Source organism: Amphiprion ocellaris, chromosome 13, assembly GCF_022539595.1.
Source record: "Amphiprion ocellaris isolate individual 3 ecotype Okinawa chromosome 13, ASM2253959v1, whole genome shotgun sequence".
NCBI lineage: Eukaryota > Metazoa > Chordata > Actinopteri > Pomacentridae > Amphiprion > Amphiprion ocellaris.
In genome coordinates, this window is record NC_072778.1 from 22,588,356 (window position 1) to 22,603,595 (window position 15,240).

The 15,240-nt window shown below is 41.1% G+C and overlaps 1 protein-coding gene across 1 annotated transcript; it reads right to left on the reverse strand.

Annotated features, from left to right (window-relative positions):
- Positions 1–559: 559 nt before the first annotated feature.
- Positions 560–5,852, reverse strand: LOC111566178 (fibroblast growth factor 4-like). Its single transcript, XM_055016892.1, has 3 exons — positions 5,362–5,852; positions 2,165–2,268; positions 560–580 (listed from the first exon to the last, which is right to left on the reverse strand). The coding sequence occupies exons 1-3, from the start codon at positions 5,645–5,647 to the stop codon at positions 560–562; spliced, it is 411 nt and encodes a 136-aa protein (XP_054872867.1). The 5' UTR covers positions 5,648–5,852.
- Positions 5,853–15,240: the final 9,388 nt, after the last annotated feature.

A 15,240-nucleotide genomic window follows, 5' to 3' on the forward strand; every position in this document is an offset into this window, starting at 1 on the left:
TGGTTAAGCTGTTGAAGGTAATCTTTAATTTTGGAGAAATTACTGTAGAGACTCCTACTAATAAAATGAATCACTGAAAATCCCTCCATCTTCGTACTGGAATTAAACCTATCTTCAGAATAATATTCACAGTTAATGTCAACATTCTGGTAGAAGTGAATCTCTGGATTGTTGTAATTTTCTAATTCATAAAGCCTGTGATCTTTAAAGTCAAAAGACTTAAAATCTGTGTATTCACACATTTTTACTGTATTTGTCATTCACAAGCAATATTTCGCATATACCTACATTTCATAACAAAATAAATATTTGACCCCACCCCCCCACTGTTCCACTTCTCCAACATGTGATTCATCATTTTCATTTGTGTCGATCCTGCTCTATAATGTCTCTGAATGCTATCACTCTAGTATAGCACTAGTGGTATCATTATTTTGCTGTTCCTTGTCCAAGTGTCTTGAATCCGCTCCATTGTAATGCTAATTAGTTTAGTGGCTAAGCTAATTAGCATTACAACCGGACTGTGGCTTCAGTTAGCTAACGCAGCTAGCCATGTAGCCTATCCTGGATTGTTTCCGACCTGGAGACAGTGAGAGGGATACCAGATAGGGCTCTGAGTTCCTCTGGCAACGTGGGAAATAAGAAGAGAGCTTTGCTGGGGTTTGCTGTGTGTTGTCAATCCATCTGCTAAAGGACTGAGGCTAAAGGACTGGTAGGAGTCACTAGACATTGACAGCTCGCTGGACAAAGGTATCGCTCTTATTGTTTGTTTTGCTCGTTAGTGAGTGAAGAATTGTCAAGTTTTGCTTTGAATCCCGGGCAACGCATCAGGCCTGCACCTTGGGGTTTTTTGGGTTAAATTGCCAGCTTAGAAACTAATTAATATATGCACATCATAGGTAAAGCGACATTTCAGAGAAAGTAAAGACTGTTAACCTGATTCTTTCATTTTTTTTATTGTTATTTTATTATGAAGTTGTGTTGCTGTGAAACTGACTTGTGACTGTGTTTGCTGGTTTATGCACATTTTCCACCAATTTGGGGTTTAATTAAAGTGTGACTGTTTAGTTTGACTATTTCTGGTGCAGTTATTGATTTAAATGGTCAATAAACTAGTTTATTCTGCATATTGTACTGAATAATTTAGCTCTGGAATTAAAGTGTTGAAGTTGCTACATAGATCCAAGAACTAAAGAGAGTCAAGTAAGACTGTTCATACGAGAGTATAATTGTCAAAAGAACTCAGGGCCCTTTCTTATATAAAATAGGGATAGGTTAGCTACATTTAGCTCCTCTAACGTGAAATTCAAAGATTTTTTGACCTCCACCATGTCTTTTCCTAATTTCTTTGTAGCCATGTCTGCTAATTAAAACAATACTTAGGAAGGCAAAAACACACACACAACTTTCTTGCCGAGATTCCAGGTACTCCAGTGTTGCTGACACTGTTGCTGTCAACACACTGCGACTGAGTAGCTTCGGTGTTGTTAACTTCCACACGCCGCGACTTGCTCACTCCGCTTGGCCGCTGCGGCTAGTTAGCCCCGCAAGCTGCTGGTTAGCTTAGCCTCCAACGGCTCCTGCTCCTACGGCTGTTTCTGTCCTGTTGTCTCTCCAGTTTGTTTTATCTTTCCGCCGCTGTGCGACCGTTAGTTTTTTTTAAAAAAGACACGAGCCGTGAGCTGCTGCTGCAGTGGTCTTTTAGAAATGTTTAGAGCGCTACTGCATGCTCATGGCAGGACTACTAAATATTAGTTTGATGATGTGATGGTTTATTTATCTTTGTTCAGTTTTGAACACACTGATACCGACAATGTTGAGAACTGACATTGAAACGGTCAAGAATTTAGTTTTGTTATTTTTTTTTATAAACATTAAACAAGAAAATATATAATTTGTATTTATTTGTGTCTGTCTAATGCAGCCACACCTTTTGAAATACAAAAAAGATTTTTCCACAAATATTTCACGATATTATTTGAGATTTTGTAAAATTTTAAGGGTGTCCGAAAACTTTTCTCCACCACTGTACATCACGAAAACCAACGAGCGTAAAAATACAAAGTCTAAGTTAAGGCCAGCATTGCTTGAAAACATCCATGCAAAAATGCTGACAAATCTTGTTCAGTCTATTTAATCAAATTAGAGTTGGATCAGTTCTTACCGAACCATAGAGTTTCCCTTTCTCACTCATGGCAATGAAGAGACCACTTCTCACCCCATACAGAGTCACCACTCCTCTCTCCACAGGAGAAATTTCTAGAAGGCCTAGGAATGAAACATGAAAAAGATCAGAAGCATCAATTATGGCAGGCAAACCTGACTTCACTTTATTTCACCTAAAACAGGCTGGATCGTCCCCACAATATTTAAACAGCAAACATTGTAAAGCACCTGAAAAATGTTTCTCATAAAGGCAAAATCTCCTGTCAGACATTGTAGGTGACTGAGGGGGGTTCTGGTGATATAGGTAGTTACTGATGTAGGGAGGTATATGAGGCCATCATACTTGGTGTACAAAATCCATTTGTAGTAGAGCTGGACTCAGCAATTTCATAGACTGGTTTTGACATGGAAATAAAAATCTTTAGCTGAATTTCAGAAGCAGGACCACACTTCAATCACTCGCCTTTCTATCGCATGTCTATACATACCACTCTACCCTTTCCACTTGTTTGTTATTGCTTCTCAAGCCCCACCCACCCTCCCTATACTTCTGCCTCCTCTTTCTGTCTTCTCCTTTTCCTGGACCTAGGGGGTCCACTGGCCCAGAAGCTGCAGCTGATCCCCGATTAAGCTTTTCCCCACACTGCATCAGCCCAACTCAGTCATCGCCAGCAAAACATTAATTTGCATACCGTAAACAGTGAAGCTTCAAACCGATGTTGTGATCATTTCCAGTGAAGTGGATAATGTAAAACTGCCTTAATGGAGACCTACTTCTAGAGGTATATTAGAAAAAAGGAGTGAACTGACCCTTGAAGTGGACCAGTAAAGAGGCCCAGATTTACTTAAGCTGCTAAAAAGGACACCTTCATAACACCTCAAAGACAAAGGAGATCATCATGGACTTCAGGAGGAACAGAACTGAACACCCCCCCCCCCCCACATCAACGGCGAGCGTGTGGAGAGAGTCCACACATTCGGCTTCCTGGGAGTCCAGATCTCCGATGACCTCTCCTGGACAGACAACATCACGGCTGTCATAAAGAAGGCTCAGCAGCGGCTACACTTCCTGAGAGTCCTCAGGAAGAACAACCTGGACAGGAAGCTGCTGCTGGCCTTCTACCACTCGTCCATAGAGAGCCTGCTGACATATTGTGTTCCACCTGGTACGGGAGCTGCACTGAAGCAGACGGAGCGAGGCTTCGGGGTACAGTCAAAGCAGCACAGAGGATTGTTGGCTGTCCTCTCCCCTCCCTCATGGACGCCCGGTGCCTCAGCAGAGCTCAGAACATCATCAAGGACAGTTCACATCCTGGTTCTCAGCTTTTTGATCTGTTGCCCTCTGGAAGGCGTTACAGATATATTAAAGCAAGGACAAACAGACTTAAAAACAGCTTCTTTCCAATAGCCATCACCACCCTGAACTCTCACATGTCTCATGTCTCACACCCAGCCAACAATACAATGTGAAATGTGCAATATACACCACTGCCTCATTCAGTCTGTAATTTATATTCACTGTTACTTATACTGTATATTTGTAAATAGACTATTTGCACTATCTTTAAGATTTCTTTGCACTGAAAAGGAGAAGCTCTCCATTGTATAATATGCACACTGTATAATGACAATAAAGCATATTGTATTCTATTCTATTAAGTCACATGACTCTCTCTTGTGTGAAAAGGATTCTGCTTTAATATTTGGAGCAAGGGGATGGTGGCCCCAAGGGGATAGACCAAAAGTTTTGGCAACGCAGTCACAGCTGTTAAGTTTACTATTGCTCCATGGGCCCAAAAAGTGTCAAAAATTATTAGGTTGTGGGGGGATTCACTTTATACATGAATATTGGACTATACTTTCACTCTTTAAGGTCAATGTAAAAAGCTTTGAGTTTGTCACTCAAAAGATAACTTATTTCTCATCCAGCCAAATTTAAATGATTTAAAAGTTCAAATGGATAAAATAAGATTTCATGGTTGTGTTCATGGGTGGCACTGATTGACAGCTTTCATGACAAGACAAATAAAAGTACGTGTCCACTTTTTGTTGAACTGTTTTCGGAATAAAAGTGAAAATTTGTGACTCATCTCCTTCTATTCTTTATTTTTGGAAGTCCATAGTAGGCTTGGACAAATCCCCACACAAGACAGAATTCCCACCCTAAACCTAATTCTCCCAAGCCTCCTGTGTTATGCGCTAGATCAGAAAAACCAGATGACCTCCACATGCATCTTCACCCTGACTTCTTATATTCATCCCTATCATCCCATATTACCTTTCATCATCAAATCGCTCCATGACTCATTTTCCTGAGTCATAGAACAGATATGCCTTCATTTGATCAAATGTGCCAAATTAACTCAAGGACTATTTATGTTCGCTGGCCTGCTCAGTGAAGTGTCATGTCTCCAGAATTCTGTAAAAATCAAAAGTCATCTTGTTCATAGGTTATGAACAACACTACACATTAGTTGCTAGTGGGTATGGAAATTAAATGAATGACTCCATAATTGAAAGCAATGTAGATTTTTTTTTTAATGTGGACCCTGCATAAATCTTTTTTGTTCAGTAGATACTGTGCTCTTGACAGACGGTTGTAAGAAACAGTTCCAGCTGACTGGAGGTCAGTTGCTGTGGAGTGAATGGACAGAAGGCTACATTGCCCTTTACGTATTGGTCATGTCTCACCATTGATGTAAATTCACTGTGATAGAGAAAGCAGATACATTTGGGCAATCAGCATTGGCAGTTTGCCCCTTCTACAGATGAAAAATGTAAACATGTTATGTTGACGCTATTTAATGTTAAAATAACTTGTCTGTATTTGCTTTTTAAAATTGTAAAATAATAATAATTACAATTGAAAAAAATGCCCCATGAAAGAAAAACTGGAAATACTGTTCTTAAAAAAAAAAAAAAAAAATCAGCGAGCTACTTGGATAAAGTTTAAAAGGTGAGATTTTGATAAGTAATAAATTATAAAACAAGTAATTCATTGCCAACAAAAAAAAGCAGTGATTCATTTTAATTTCAGCAATCTACAAAGAAATCACTGATCCAAAATCTAAATTCTTTCTAAAAGTACCTTGAACCTGATCTTAAAAAGGTTGAGTTTGTTCACTAGCAGGGTATCATCAATGCCACAGTTATTTTCTTGCTTTACATAGATCAGAGAATGGCAAAAGTACTCACTGTATCGGTTTTCATTATGTACACCTGTGATCTTCCCATTTGGTAAGACCTGAATATGGAAGCCAATGCCCACATTACAGTAAAGTCTTCTTAGTCTCTTTATCCCCAGCAGGTATTCTCCATCTCTTGGTAGCACTTCCCTCTTGTCCCAGGTGTTGCTGCTGGCTTGAACCAATGATCCAATACTCTGTATAGTTTGTCTTGTGCTGCTGATGACTGGAGCAAAGGAGCTGCACAGAAGGATCCCATACAGGAGCAGAGGAAGCCTGGATCTTGATGAGGACATCCTTTGCTTGCTAATCCCAGAAATCCCAGAGGTACACTACTGTATATTTCGAAGCCCAATGGAATGTTCACTTACTATAGACAAAAACTGTCATAAAAGCATTCTAGCTTCAGTTGCTCAGAGAATTATCAACATCTGCATTACTGAAAGGCCAGAGAAAACTTTCAGTGTGCATGTTTGACATTTCTAAACACCTAACCCATTAGGGATCCAGTTTGCAATTGATTTGTCTCCCATTTCCTAATTGTGCTTCCTCCTCAGGTGGATCCAGTAGACAGACAACAGACTTATATGTGGCCCATATTACATCACACACCACCTGCTGTCTTGTTTGTCTGTGAGTCACAGATGCCGTAGAAGCACACAAACTGAGAAATATATAAAAATACATAGTGACAGAGAACAAAGAGAAACATGCAAGCACACAGAAACATAATAAGAAAATATTAAAGAAATCTGATGGAGAGATGGAAGTAAAGGACCCACTAAGTAATGTTCTTTGTATATAAGCAGGTCAAAAATTACTGTTACAAATTATCAGCTGATGACACGTATTGAGGAAAAGGCAGCTAAAGGTAACCAGAAGTTAAAACAGGATGTGGAAGAGCAGGAAATCAAAGTACCGCTTACTACCTGTTTTTATTTCTTTCATGCTCTTGTGACTACCTGATTGCATTCACTTGTTCCTGGTTACACTGCTATTCCATGTATAGGGTCTTTGTGCTCTCCTCACTATGTGACTTCATCTGTGACCCTACCTAAATGAGCTCTTTGCTTATTTGTCATGTTTATTATCTGCATTTTACCCTTGACTCTCTGCCAGTGCTCCTTATTACCTTTTCAATTTTGTTTTAAAATTTGTTCTTTGTTGAATGTCTTTGGGCTTAGTTTGGACTCTACCTACCTATCAAAATTTTCCAGTGACTTTTTATTGTTTTGCTGCCAGCCGATGCATTTTCAGCAGTAGGTTCCAGTGAAAATTTCACTTTTGTTTACCCAATCTTACCCTCTATTCATATGTCCTGTGTTTGGGTCTTCTTCTGACCTCAAACCATTTAACAATTTTAGAATGCCATTACCACACTTCTAACATGTACATTATTGAAAATCCCAGATTAAGATCCTAAGAAGTGATGAAAAGACATCAATACAAAGGATACTGCATGCTAAGTTAATATTTGCTGTAATTAACAATTTTAATAAAAGCATTTTCTCCAATTATTCATTTTAAATTTTTAAAATGATTAATTAAAAAAAAAATGTAATTAAAAAAAAAATGGGGCTGGGGTGCAGCTTATAGGGAGGGCTCCAAGCCAAACAGGTTGGGAACCACTGCCCTAGAGCACTGTATACAGTGTAAATCGAGACTCCCAGATGAGATAGTTCCCTAGTTATTTTCTAGTCAATTTCAAGTCATGATTAAAACCAAAGAGATTAGTGAGGTCATTATTAGGGTCCATCAAGGAGAAAGAGAGAGAGACAGTTGCACATTGTCACTACTCACAAGATGGGCAAAGACTATATGGTAAGTTAGGTAGAATCACCACCAAGGATGACCACCAAGGCCTTCCTGATGAATGTGAGCACTCTTCCCCCTCCCCCGTCATTGAGCTGCAGCGCTGTTTAGACAGAGGGGGGCCAGGGCAGCAGAACGATGAGAACATTCATGAACCCAGATTATCAGTATTTTCTAGGCCTTAGCGTCACAGTTGTTCCTGCTTAGCTCTTTGGGAAAACTATGTTGACGAGGTTTGATGTCAGAACAAATGTTGATAGATAGTTACCCACGTCACACTGCTATAGGGCTTTCTCCCAGTAGGGTCCTTCACATGTGTACACACATGATCTATCACTGCCTCTGTCTTTGTTTCTTTTTTGAGACCTGGAATAAGCCCTACATGAGCAGTGTGCTGACGCACCACATGTCACAAGATATTAACCCTCCGTTGCTGTATTGTGCTTTATGTTCCAACATGATAGGCCAACATTTGTTAGTACGAATCTCATTGTTGTCTGCAGTGTATCATTATGCTTGAGCTATTTTAATGTTTCTCATCAGTGCAAGAACTGGCATAGAGGAGTGAAAGCTATGAAAGCTGCTGGAAAAGTAGATATAATAACTAAATGATAACAGTTGTATCCCATTGAAATTACTACATTTTTATACTTCCTTTAATTCAAATTAGAATGTGATTTTTATAACTGCATTATAACATTGTGTGAAACACTAAGATCCAGCAGGTTCAGTATAGAGACAAGTCCACTGTTTGAGGCTCTAAGAAGATCATTAAAGCTGCAAGCAGTGTCGGTCGGGTCCTCGCATCCGAGCGGCCCAGCTGTCCCACGCATATCCACCAGGTGGCGCTGCAACTGAGAGTGTATATCGGCCTGTGGATGTGATTGTGGCTGGACTCTGATCACACATGTAAAGTTTGAGGCAGATTGGAGCATGTACAGGCTAGTTAGACAGCACTTCCTGTTTCATGGAGAGACGTTCAAAATGGCCGCCAGGTGCCGCTATGACTGTGAGTGTATATCAACCTATGGATGTGATTAGAGTCGGACTCTGATCACACGTAAAATTTGGGGCAGATTGATGCATGTCCAGGCTAGTTATACAGCACTTCCTGTTTCATGGCGAGACATTTAAAATCGCCACATTCCACTGGTCATTATGGCCACGCCCTCAGACTCTTGCGGAGCATTTTGATAACCTTTGATCAAAATAAATATTTCAAAGCAGGTATTTTTTTTCCTCACAAGGCAATAAAGCAAAGCATGTTTAGGCAAGGTCATCACCCAAACCTTTTTTTTTTTTGCACAATTCTTTTGCATAACTGGTGTCCATCCTGACCAAATTTGAGCTCTCTTGGGGTTACGCTGTTTGAGTTTATAGCTTTTGAAAATGTCTAAAAATGACAAAATCGTCCAAAATATGAATCATATTTCAAAATGGCCTCATTCCGTGGCTCGTCATTTCCACACCCTCAGACTTTTGCGAAGCATTTTGATAACTTTTGATCACCCATGATGGGAGTACATCCTGACCAAATTTCAGCTCTCTCGGCGTTACGCCGTTTGAGTTTATAGCTTTTCAAAATGTCCAAAAATGACAACATCGTCCAAAATATGAATCATATTCAAAATGGCCGCATTCTTCGTGGTGCTCGGACCCTAATTAGTGACTTTCATCAGTGTTGCTTCCGTACTATGACTGTTGCGATCTAACCCCTAGGGTTGGCTGGATGGAACAAAATAACCAGATGTTAATGGTTCGGGTAAAGGAATTTTATTGCTCAGTGGCAAATTGAACAAAAAAGTGATCATATGAAGAACTCAGGATTGGTGGGTGTTGCTAAATCAAACAACAGAACATAACAAAACAAAGGCTAGCAGTTTCTAAAACTATCTAAACACAAGCAAATTAACTAAAACTCCGTTGCCAAACATAAGTACATTAGCAACACCCACCACAAGTAACAAAAACTAATACAAAGAATTCACAGAACAAACTAAACTGGTGCCTCTGAATACGCACATACTGAACACACAGTTCACAAATACTGAAAATACCGAATGGCTTCTTCATACAGATGGCAGACTGCGAATTGGAGCCTCAGTCTCCACTGAGACTTGGGGCTCCACACCAAATCCGCAGCCACCAACAGAAGCTCGAATTTGTCCATAGAACCCACCACAAGTGCTTACGGACCGAAGGACCACACAGGACACAGAGGCACCAGGGTGGACTGGTCACAAATACGAGCCACACTGACTGAAAGTCTTGGTTGTAGCTATATGGACATGTGCAGTGATTGTGGGAGGAGGAGTCGCGGTGGACCAATCCAAGGTGGGCTGGGAGGAGGTCTGGAGCTCCAGGTTAATCATTCCTCATGAGTGCCAGGTGGGAATCTGCAACTCAGTTGTCGAGCAGGTGTTGTGAATCCATGCCATCCAGACACAAAAGGGTGTACAAAGGTCCTTTTCCCACATACTGCCATCACAGGCCGTAACAATGATGCATTCGAAATCCTGACTGAAGCTCTTCAAACAAACCATGCTGCAGCCAGGTTTCTATGAGACACACACAGCAAGGCAATATGACGATTTCTTGCCAGATCATCCACTAACAGATTCAGATGAGAGAGATCTAATAATCTAATAATCCACTTAAAAAAACAACTATATATTTATTAACAGTTTTGTATGCATGTGCACGTGTTGTAATATACAATACAAGAATTATTCAATTATGCAGTTAATTTTAACCATAATGTGGCACATGCAAGTTAAACAAAATATAATTTGTAAAGAAAAGAAGAAGAATAGCAAACAAACATCTTCTTAGACATGTACAGGCAGAACAGTACTTTATACAGAACAGTAGGTAATCTTGTCATTCCTCTCCTGGCAATTTAGCAAGGTTTACATCACAAATATTTACTCCATCTCATCACTGCCTTTGTTAAATTTATGGATTTCACCAAATCAATAAAGGGTCGCCATGTTTCTCAAACAAATCCTGTCTCCCTTTTCATACAAAAGCCACTCTTTGTAGGAGGAGGAGGAGATGTGACAGGTGTGCTGTGCTGCAGCTGCCCGGAGTTCTGCTGATGAGCTGAAGACTGATTTGTTGTAGCCGCTGCAGAGAGGTAAATGGATATGATATCTGATGATAGATACATATGGAGGACTAAAAGTGCCAAAATTAAATAAATAAATACATCAATAAATAATTAATCAAATATGTCATTAATTAATTAAAATTGGAATTAAATATATAAATGTGTTATTAAACAAATACATCATTAAATAATTAATTAAATATGTCATTAATTAATTAAAATTGGAATTAAATACACAAATGTGTTATTAAGTATGTCATTAATTCATTAAAATACCAATTCATTTAAAGTAAAAAACATATATTATTATTTCACTAATTAATTAATTATTTCATGGTCCTTGTGTTGCAGTGGATCATGAATTTATTTTATCTGACAACCTCGCCCGTCAAAGTCGGTGGGCAGATCCTAACACGTGATTGGTTACCCTGCACATCAAGTCAAGGCAAATCGGTTCCAGGTAATGGATTGATGCAGAGCTTGTGAACACATTCCGATACACTGGGTGGCGCCATTCACCTCTACTTTGGTTTGGATACTCTATTAAACAAACTTTATTGGCAACTGCTAAGGCAACCTCTACCCCAAATGTTGATACAGCACGGTGCAAGACAAAATTTCCTTTAGCACCTACTCGGCGCGGTACAGCTGGCCACTACTGTACTGGACTCCGCTCATCTCGGTTTAGTTGTTTTTCCATTACATTGAGTACCACCTCATCGTGGGTGGAGTCGTCATAGCACGGCAGCCCGAAAGTCCCTTACCGTCATTTCTGTGCGACACAAACACAACACAACAATGGACATGGAGGCGATGGTACACCTGCTGCTTGGTCTGTGGCTTTCTGTCAGATTCAGAGTAATAGAAGAGTCGGAGAAAGCTGAGAGCGGCAAGTCAAAACGCTCAGGAGACAGGAGAGTTTGGGAGGCTCACACTCGCCAGCTGCCCACTGCCTGCCCCAGGTGCCCCAGCACACCCAGCACTGCCTGCCCCAGCTGCCCCAGCACATCCAGCACTGCCTGCCCCAGCACACCCAGCACTGCCTGCCCCAGCTGCCCCAGCACACCCAGGACTACCTGCACCAGCTGCCCCAGCACATCCAGCACTGCCTGCCCCAGCACACCCAGCACTGCCTGCCCCAGCTGCCCCAGCACACCCAGCACTGCCTGCCCCAGCTGCCCCAGCACACCCAGGAATGACTGGTTGAAGGCAGTATTCTGGGCCATCTCCTCCGCTGTAAGGCTGCTTCATTCTCTCTTGCCTCACTGAGGAGCAACTGGATGTTCTCATCATGCTGGGCATGACTCCGCACCTCCTCAGCCTGCATCTCCACAAGTACGATTGGAAGGTCCAGTTTTCTGTGGCCTCTTTTCCTCTTGCCTAGACCAAAGACAGAAAAATGATCAGAATCCACTTTAATGGCCAAGTACACAACATACATGGAATTTGGTTTCGGCTGTTGGTGTCACACTAGGAATATGGAAGAGAATAATAAAAAATAAAACTATAGAAAGAGGAACAGGGAGGAAAACTAAATAGCAGTAAAATTAAACAGAACACAATATAGAGAGAAATTTACAGCTAGACTGGAATATATGAACACATTAGCAAAATGATAATCTCTATAAACAGTAGTGCAAAAAGAAAAAAAAAATACTGTACATGTCCATTGGAATACTGACTATTGTACAGGTGTGTAGGAATGGCTCAGCTGTTTATTAGAGTGATGGCAGTGGGGAAGAAACTGTTTTTGTGTCTGGAGGTTTTGTGTACAGGGATCTGTAGCGCCTGCAAGAGGGGAGGGGGGAAACAGTTTATGTCCAGGGTGAGTGGGGTCTCTGATGATGTTTTCTGCACTCCGTACTACACATAGTCTGTTTCTGTCCTGCTGTGTGGCTGATCCAGAGGTGCACAGGACAGACTGGATGACTGCAGTGTAGAACTGGATCAACAGCTCCTGCGGCAGGCCATGTCATAGGAAATATATCCTCTGCTGAACCTTTTTTAGGATGGAGTGGATGTCCGTCTCCCACTGCAGGTCCTGAGAGATTGTAGTCCCCAGGAGCTTCAAGGACTCCACAGCTATGATATGATGTGTTTAGGCACCCGTCCATTGATTTTCGATCTTGATCATGTCTTTGATAGTTTTACTTTAATCAATTTTTGGTACTCTTTACTTTAACTGAAGCACGAACAGTACCTCCTCCACCACAACTAAAAACAACATGGTGTGAACTTCATTCATCCTGTGCACGTTTTGGAGTTGCTAAGAACAACTGTGTTTTCTGATTTCTATGTATACTTTCATCCAGTCATTCAGTTTCACAGCTACCTAGTGACTATAAGAAGAATGGTTGCAATACTACATTGCACCAGAAAGTAAATTAATTAGAGTGACTTACTTGTTAAGTCAATGGGAAAAAAATGCAGCTGCATGTGTTCTGTTTATGTGTCACTGTAGCTACATGTAGCTTTCATCAGGCGTTCCTGAGCTGGCATGCTGCACAGTTTGCATTTACACCTGCCTGAATTCTTGGTCATTGGTCTCGTTGTTCTGATCATGCTTGCAGGCATTTACACCTGCAATAATAATAATAATAATGCGAAAAACAACCATGGTCTCTGTTTACCGTGTCTTACCGGTGATAAGAAGTTGCTGTGACGTGCTGGAGGCCGATGTTGACAGTGTCGGTGTCCGAGCTGGTACTGGTGTCGAAGCTGGTGCTGGAGAGGAGCCGCTGCTGGTGGTGGAGAGGAGGCAGGGGAGCTGGGGGCTCCAAGACGGAGTAGGCTTCACACGTGGAAAGGGATTCTTAAACAGAAATAAACACTCACCCTAAGTATACGAAAAACACAACATTGTAACTTGTGAAAAAAAATAAACCTGTAAGACCACTAGCTTAGTTCATCATGCTGACAGAAGTATTAGCTTCTGAGAGCTAAACGTTAGAAACAGCAGCACGAAATACAAGCAGAGCACGGAGTTAGCACTGATGGCTAACTAGCTAGCTTGTTGTCTGCTACAGGAGACAATGACGTTACTTTCTAAATATACTTGTTTGCTTAAAGGGACCTTGCCATCAATGGGATAAATGATGTATAAGTTTCTTGAAGTCACAAAACACTCACCGTTGTCGAACGTCTCCAACAATGCAACGGCGGAGTCTCCCTCCTGTTGCTGGCGGTGCAGTGCCAGTAAATAGCGTCCATTAAACCACTTCCAACACCTCCTGGTTGACCCACGCTGGCCGTTGTGGTCCTTGGTGGACCGATAGTCACTTTTGAGCTTTTCCAGCTTCTCCCTACACTGCTTCTGTCCTCTTTATATACAGTCTACTGTATATGTGGGCGGCCATCCGCTCTGAGACTTCCTGATAAACTTTCTCCGTCCAGCTCCCTCTGTATGCTTTGGTCCGCCACCAAAGACAGAAAAGTCTCGACCTCTTCATTCACCCACGGTACAGGTCTGGCTGTCATATTAAAATTTTGAAGAACAGAGAGTTCCATGAAGAGCAATGCACACCGTCGCTTTTTACAGTTGTTTTTTAATGCAGAGTTTTGTTTTCGTGCTAGAGTCACTCTGTGTTTCGTCACTCCCTGTCCAATCAGTGGCCTGCACTATGTAAACGCCACATTATCGGCTCATCTCAGCTCGGTTGGAACCTCAGCCGAGAAGGTGCTGAAAATAGTGCCTGGTACCAGACACTAGTCCATATGGAAATGCTCGCAAACAAAGACGAGCCGAGCCGTGCCACGCCGAGTAGGTCCTAAAGGAAAAGCCCTTGACACTCCGAGCATCGCTGCAATTTGACAGGCTGGTAATCCACAAAGAACGTGATGTTCCAGAACTACCCTCGATATGTCAAACGCCAAACGCCCTGGTCCCTGTGTGTGCTCCTGTTGCGCCCTGGTACCAGAAAAGCGGCAGAGTACTTCTTCTAAATTTGCAGTCACTCTACGGTCAACACCTTGGTCGGAAAGTGCGGAAATAACTTCAACAACTTCAATAAATTCCTCTGCTTTACACGCTGCATGCTCGGGGTCAGCAGGTCCTGCTTCCACATACTCTGCAAGGTCTAAAATATCTCTCACCAACTCTCTAGAAAGTTCACAGCGATCCTCCATCAATGCAGCTGCCATGTTTAGAAAGACTTCTTCTTCTACTTCTGGTTTCAAGGCAGACCAAAGTAGTGGATTAGACTAGATTTGCGTTAGCCCCGCCCACCGACTTTGACGGGCGAGGTTGACAGATAAAATAAATTCATGATCCACTGCAACACAAGGACCATGAAATAATTAATTAATTAGTGAAATAATAATATATGTTTTTTACCTAAAATGAATTGGTATTTTAATGAATTAATGGAATATTTAATAACACATTTATTTATTTAATTCCAATTTTAATTAATTAATGACATATTTAATTGCAATTTTAATTAATTAATGACATATTTAATTAATTATTTAATGATGTGTTTATTTAATAACATATTTATGTATTTAATTCCAATTTTAATTAATTATTGACATTTTTAATTATTTAATGATGTATTTATTTATTTAATTTTGGCACTTTTAGCCCTCCCTACATTTAAAGAGGTAGAGCAACAAAGGAGGAAGAGAGAAAGGGGAGAGGAGGTCACGGGAGGTCAGGTAAAGGCAGATGCAGGGACCAGGGAGGGGGCGGTGCCACCGTCTCCTCTATTTCGTTTGGTATTTATAACAAATAAGTACATTACAGTCCTCTCATCTGTCCCTCGCCTCTCAACTGTTTCTTGGATGTGAAGCTGAGATGTTTAGCGTCACCAATGCAGAGACTTCATTGGCTGAGTAGCGTCACGTGTGATGGCTGAAGTCATACGTAATTGGTCTGTGTTTCCTGAGCTGATAACTAACCGTAAACACTGGAAAAGCTGCACCAGAAAAATAAAGGCGACTGTCAAATTTAAAATCCCGTTACAATTT

Coding starts and splice junctions, on each gene's coding strand:
- LOC111566178 (XM_055016892.1), bottom strand. CDS start 5,647: ATGTCCTCATCAAGATCCAGGCTTCCTCTGCTCCTGTATGGGATCCTT. Junction 2,269..5,361: donor ACATAATGAAAACCGATACA/GTGAGTACTTTT, acceptor TTTCATTCCTAG/GCCTTCTAGAAATTTCTCCT. Junction 581..2,164: donor AAGGGAAACTCTATGGTTCG/GTAAGAACTGAT, acceptor CACTGTCTCCAG/GTCGGAAACAATCCAGGATA.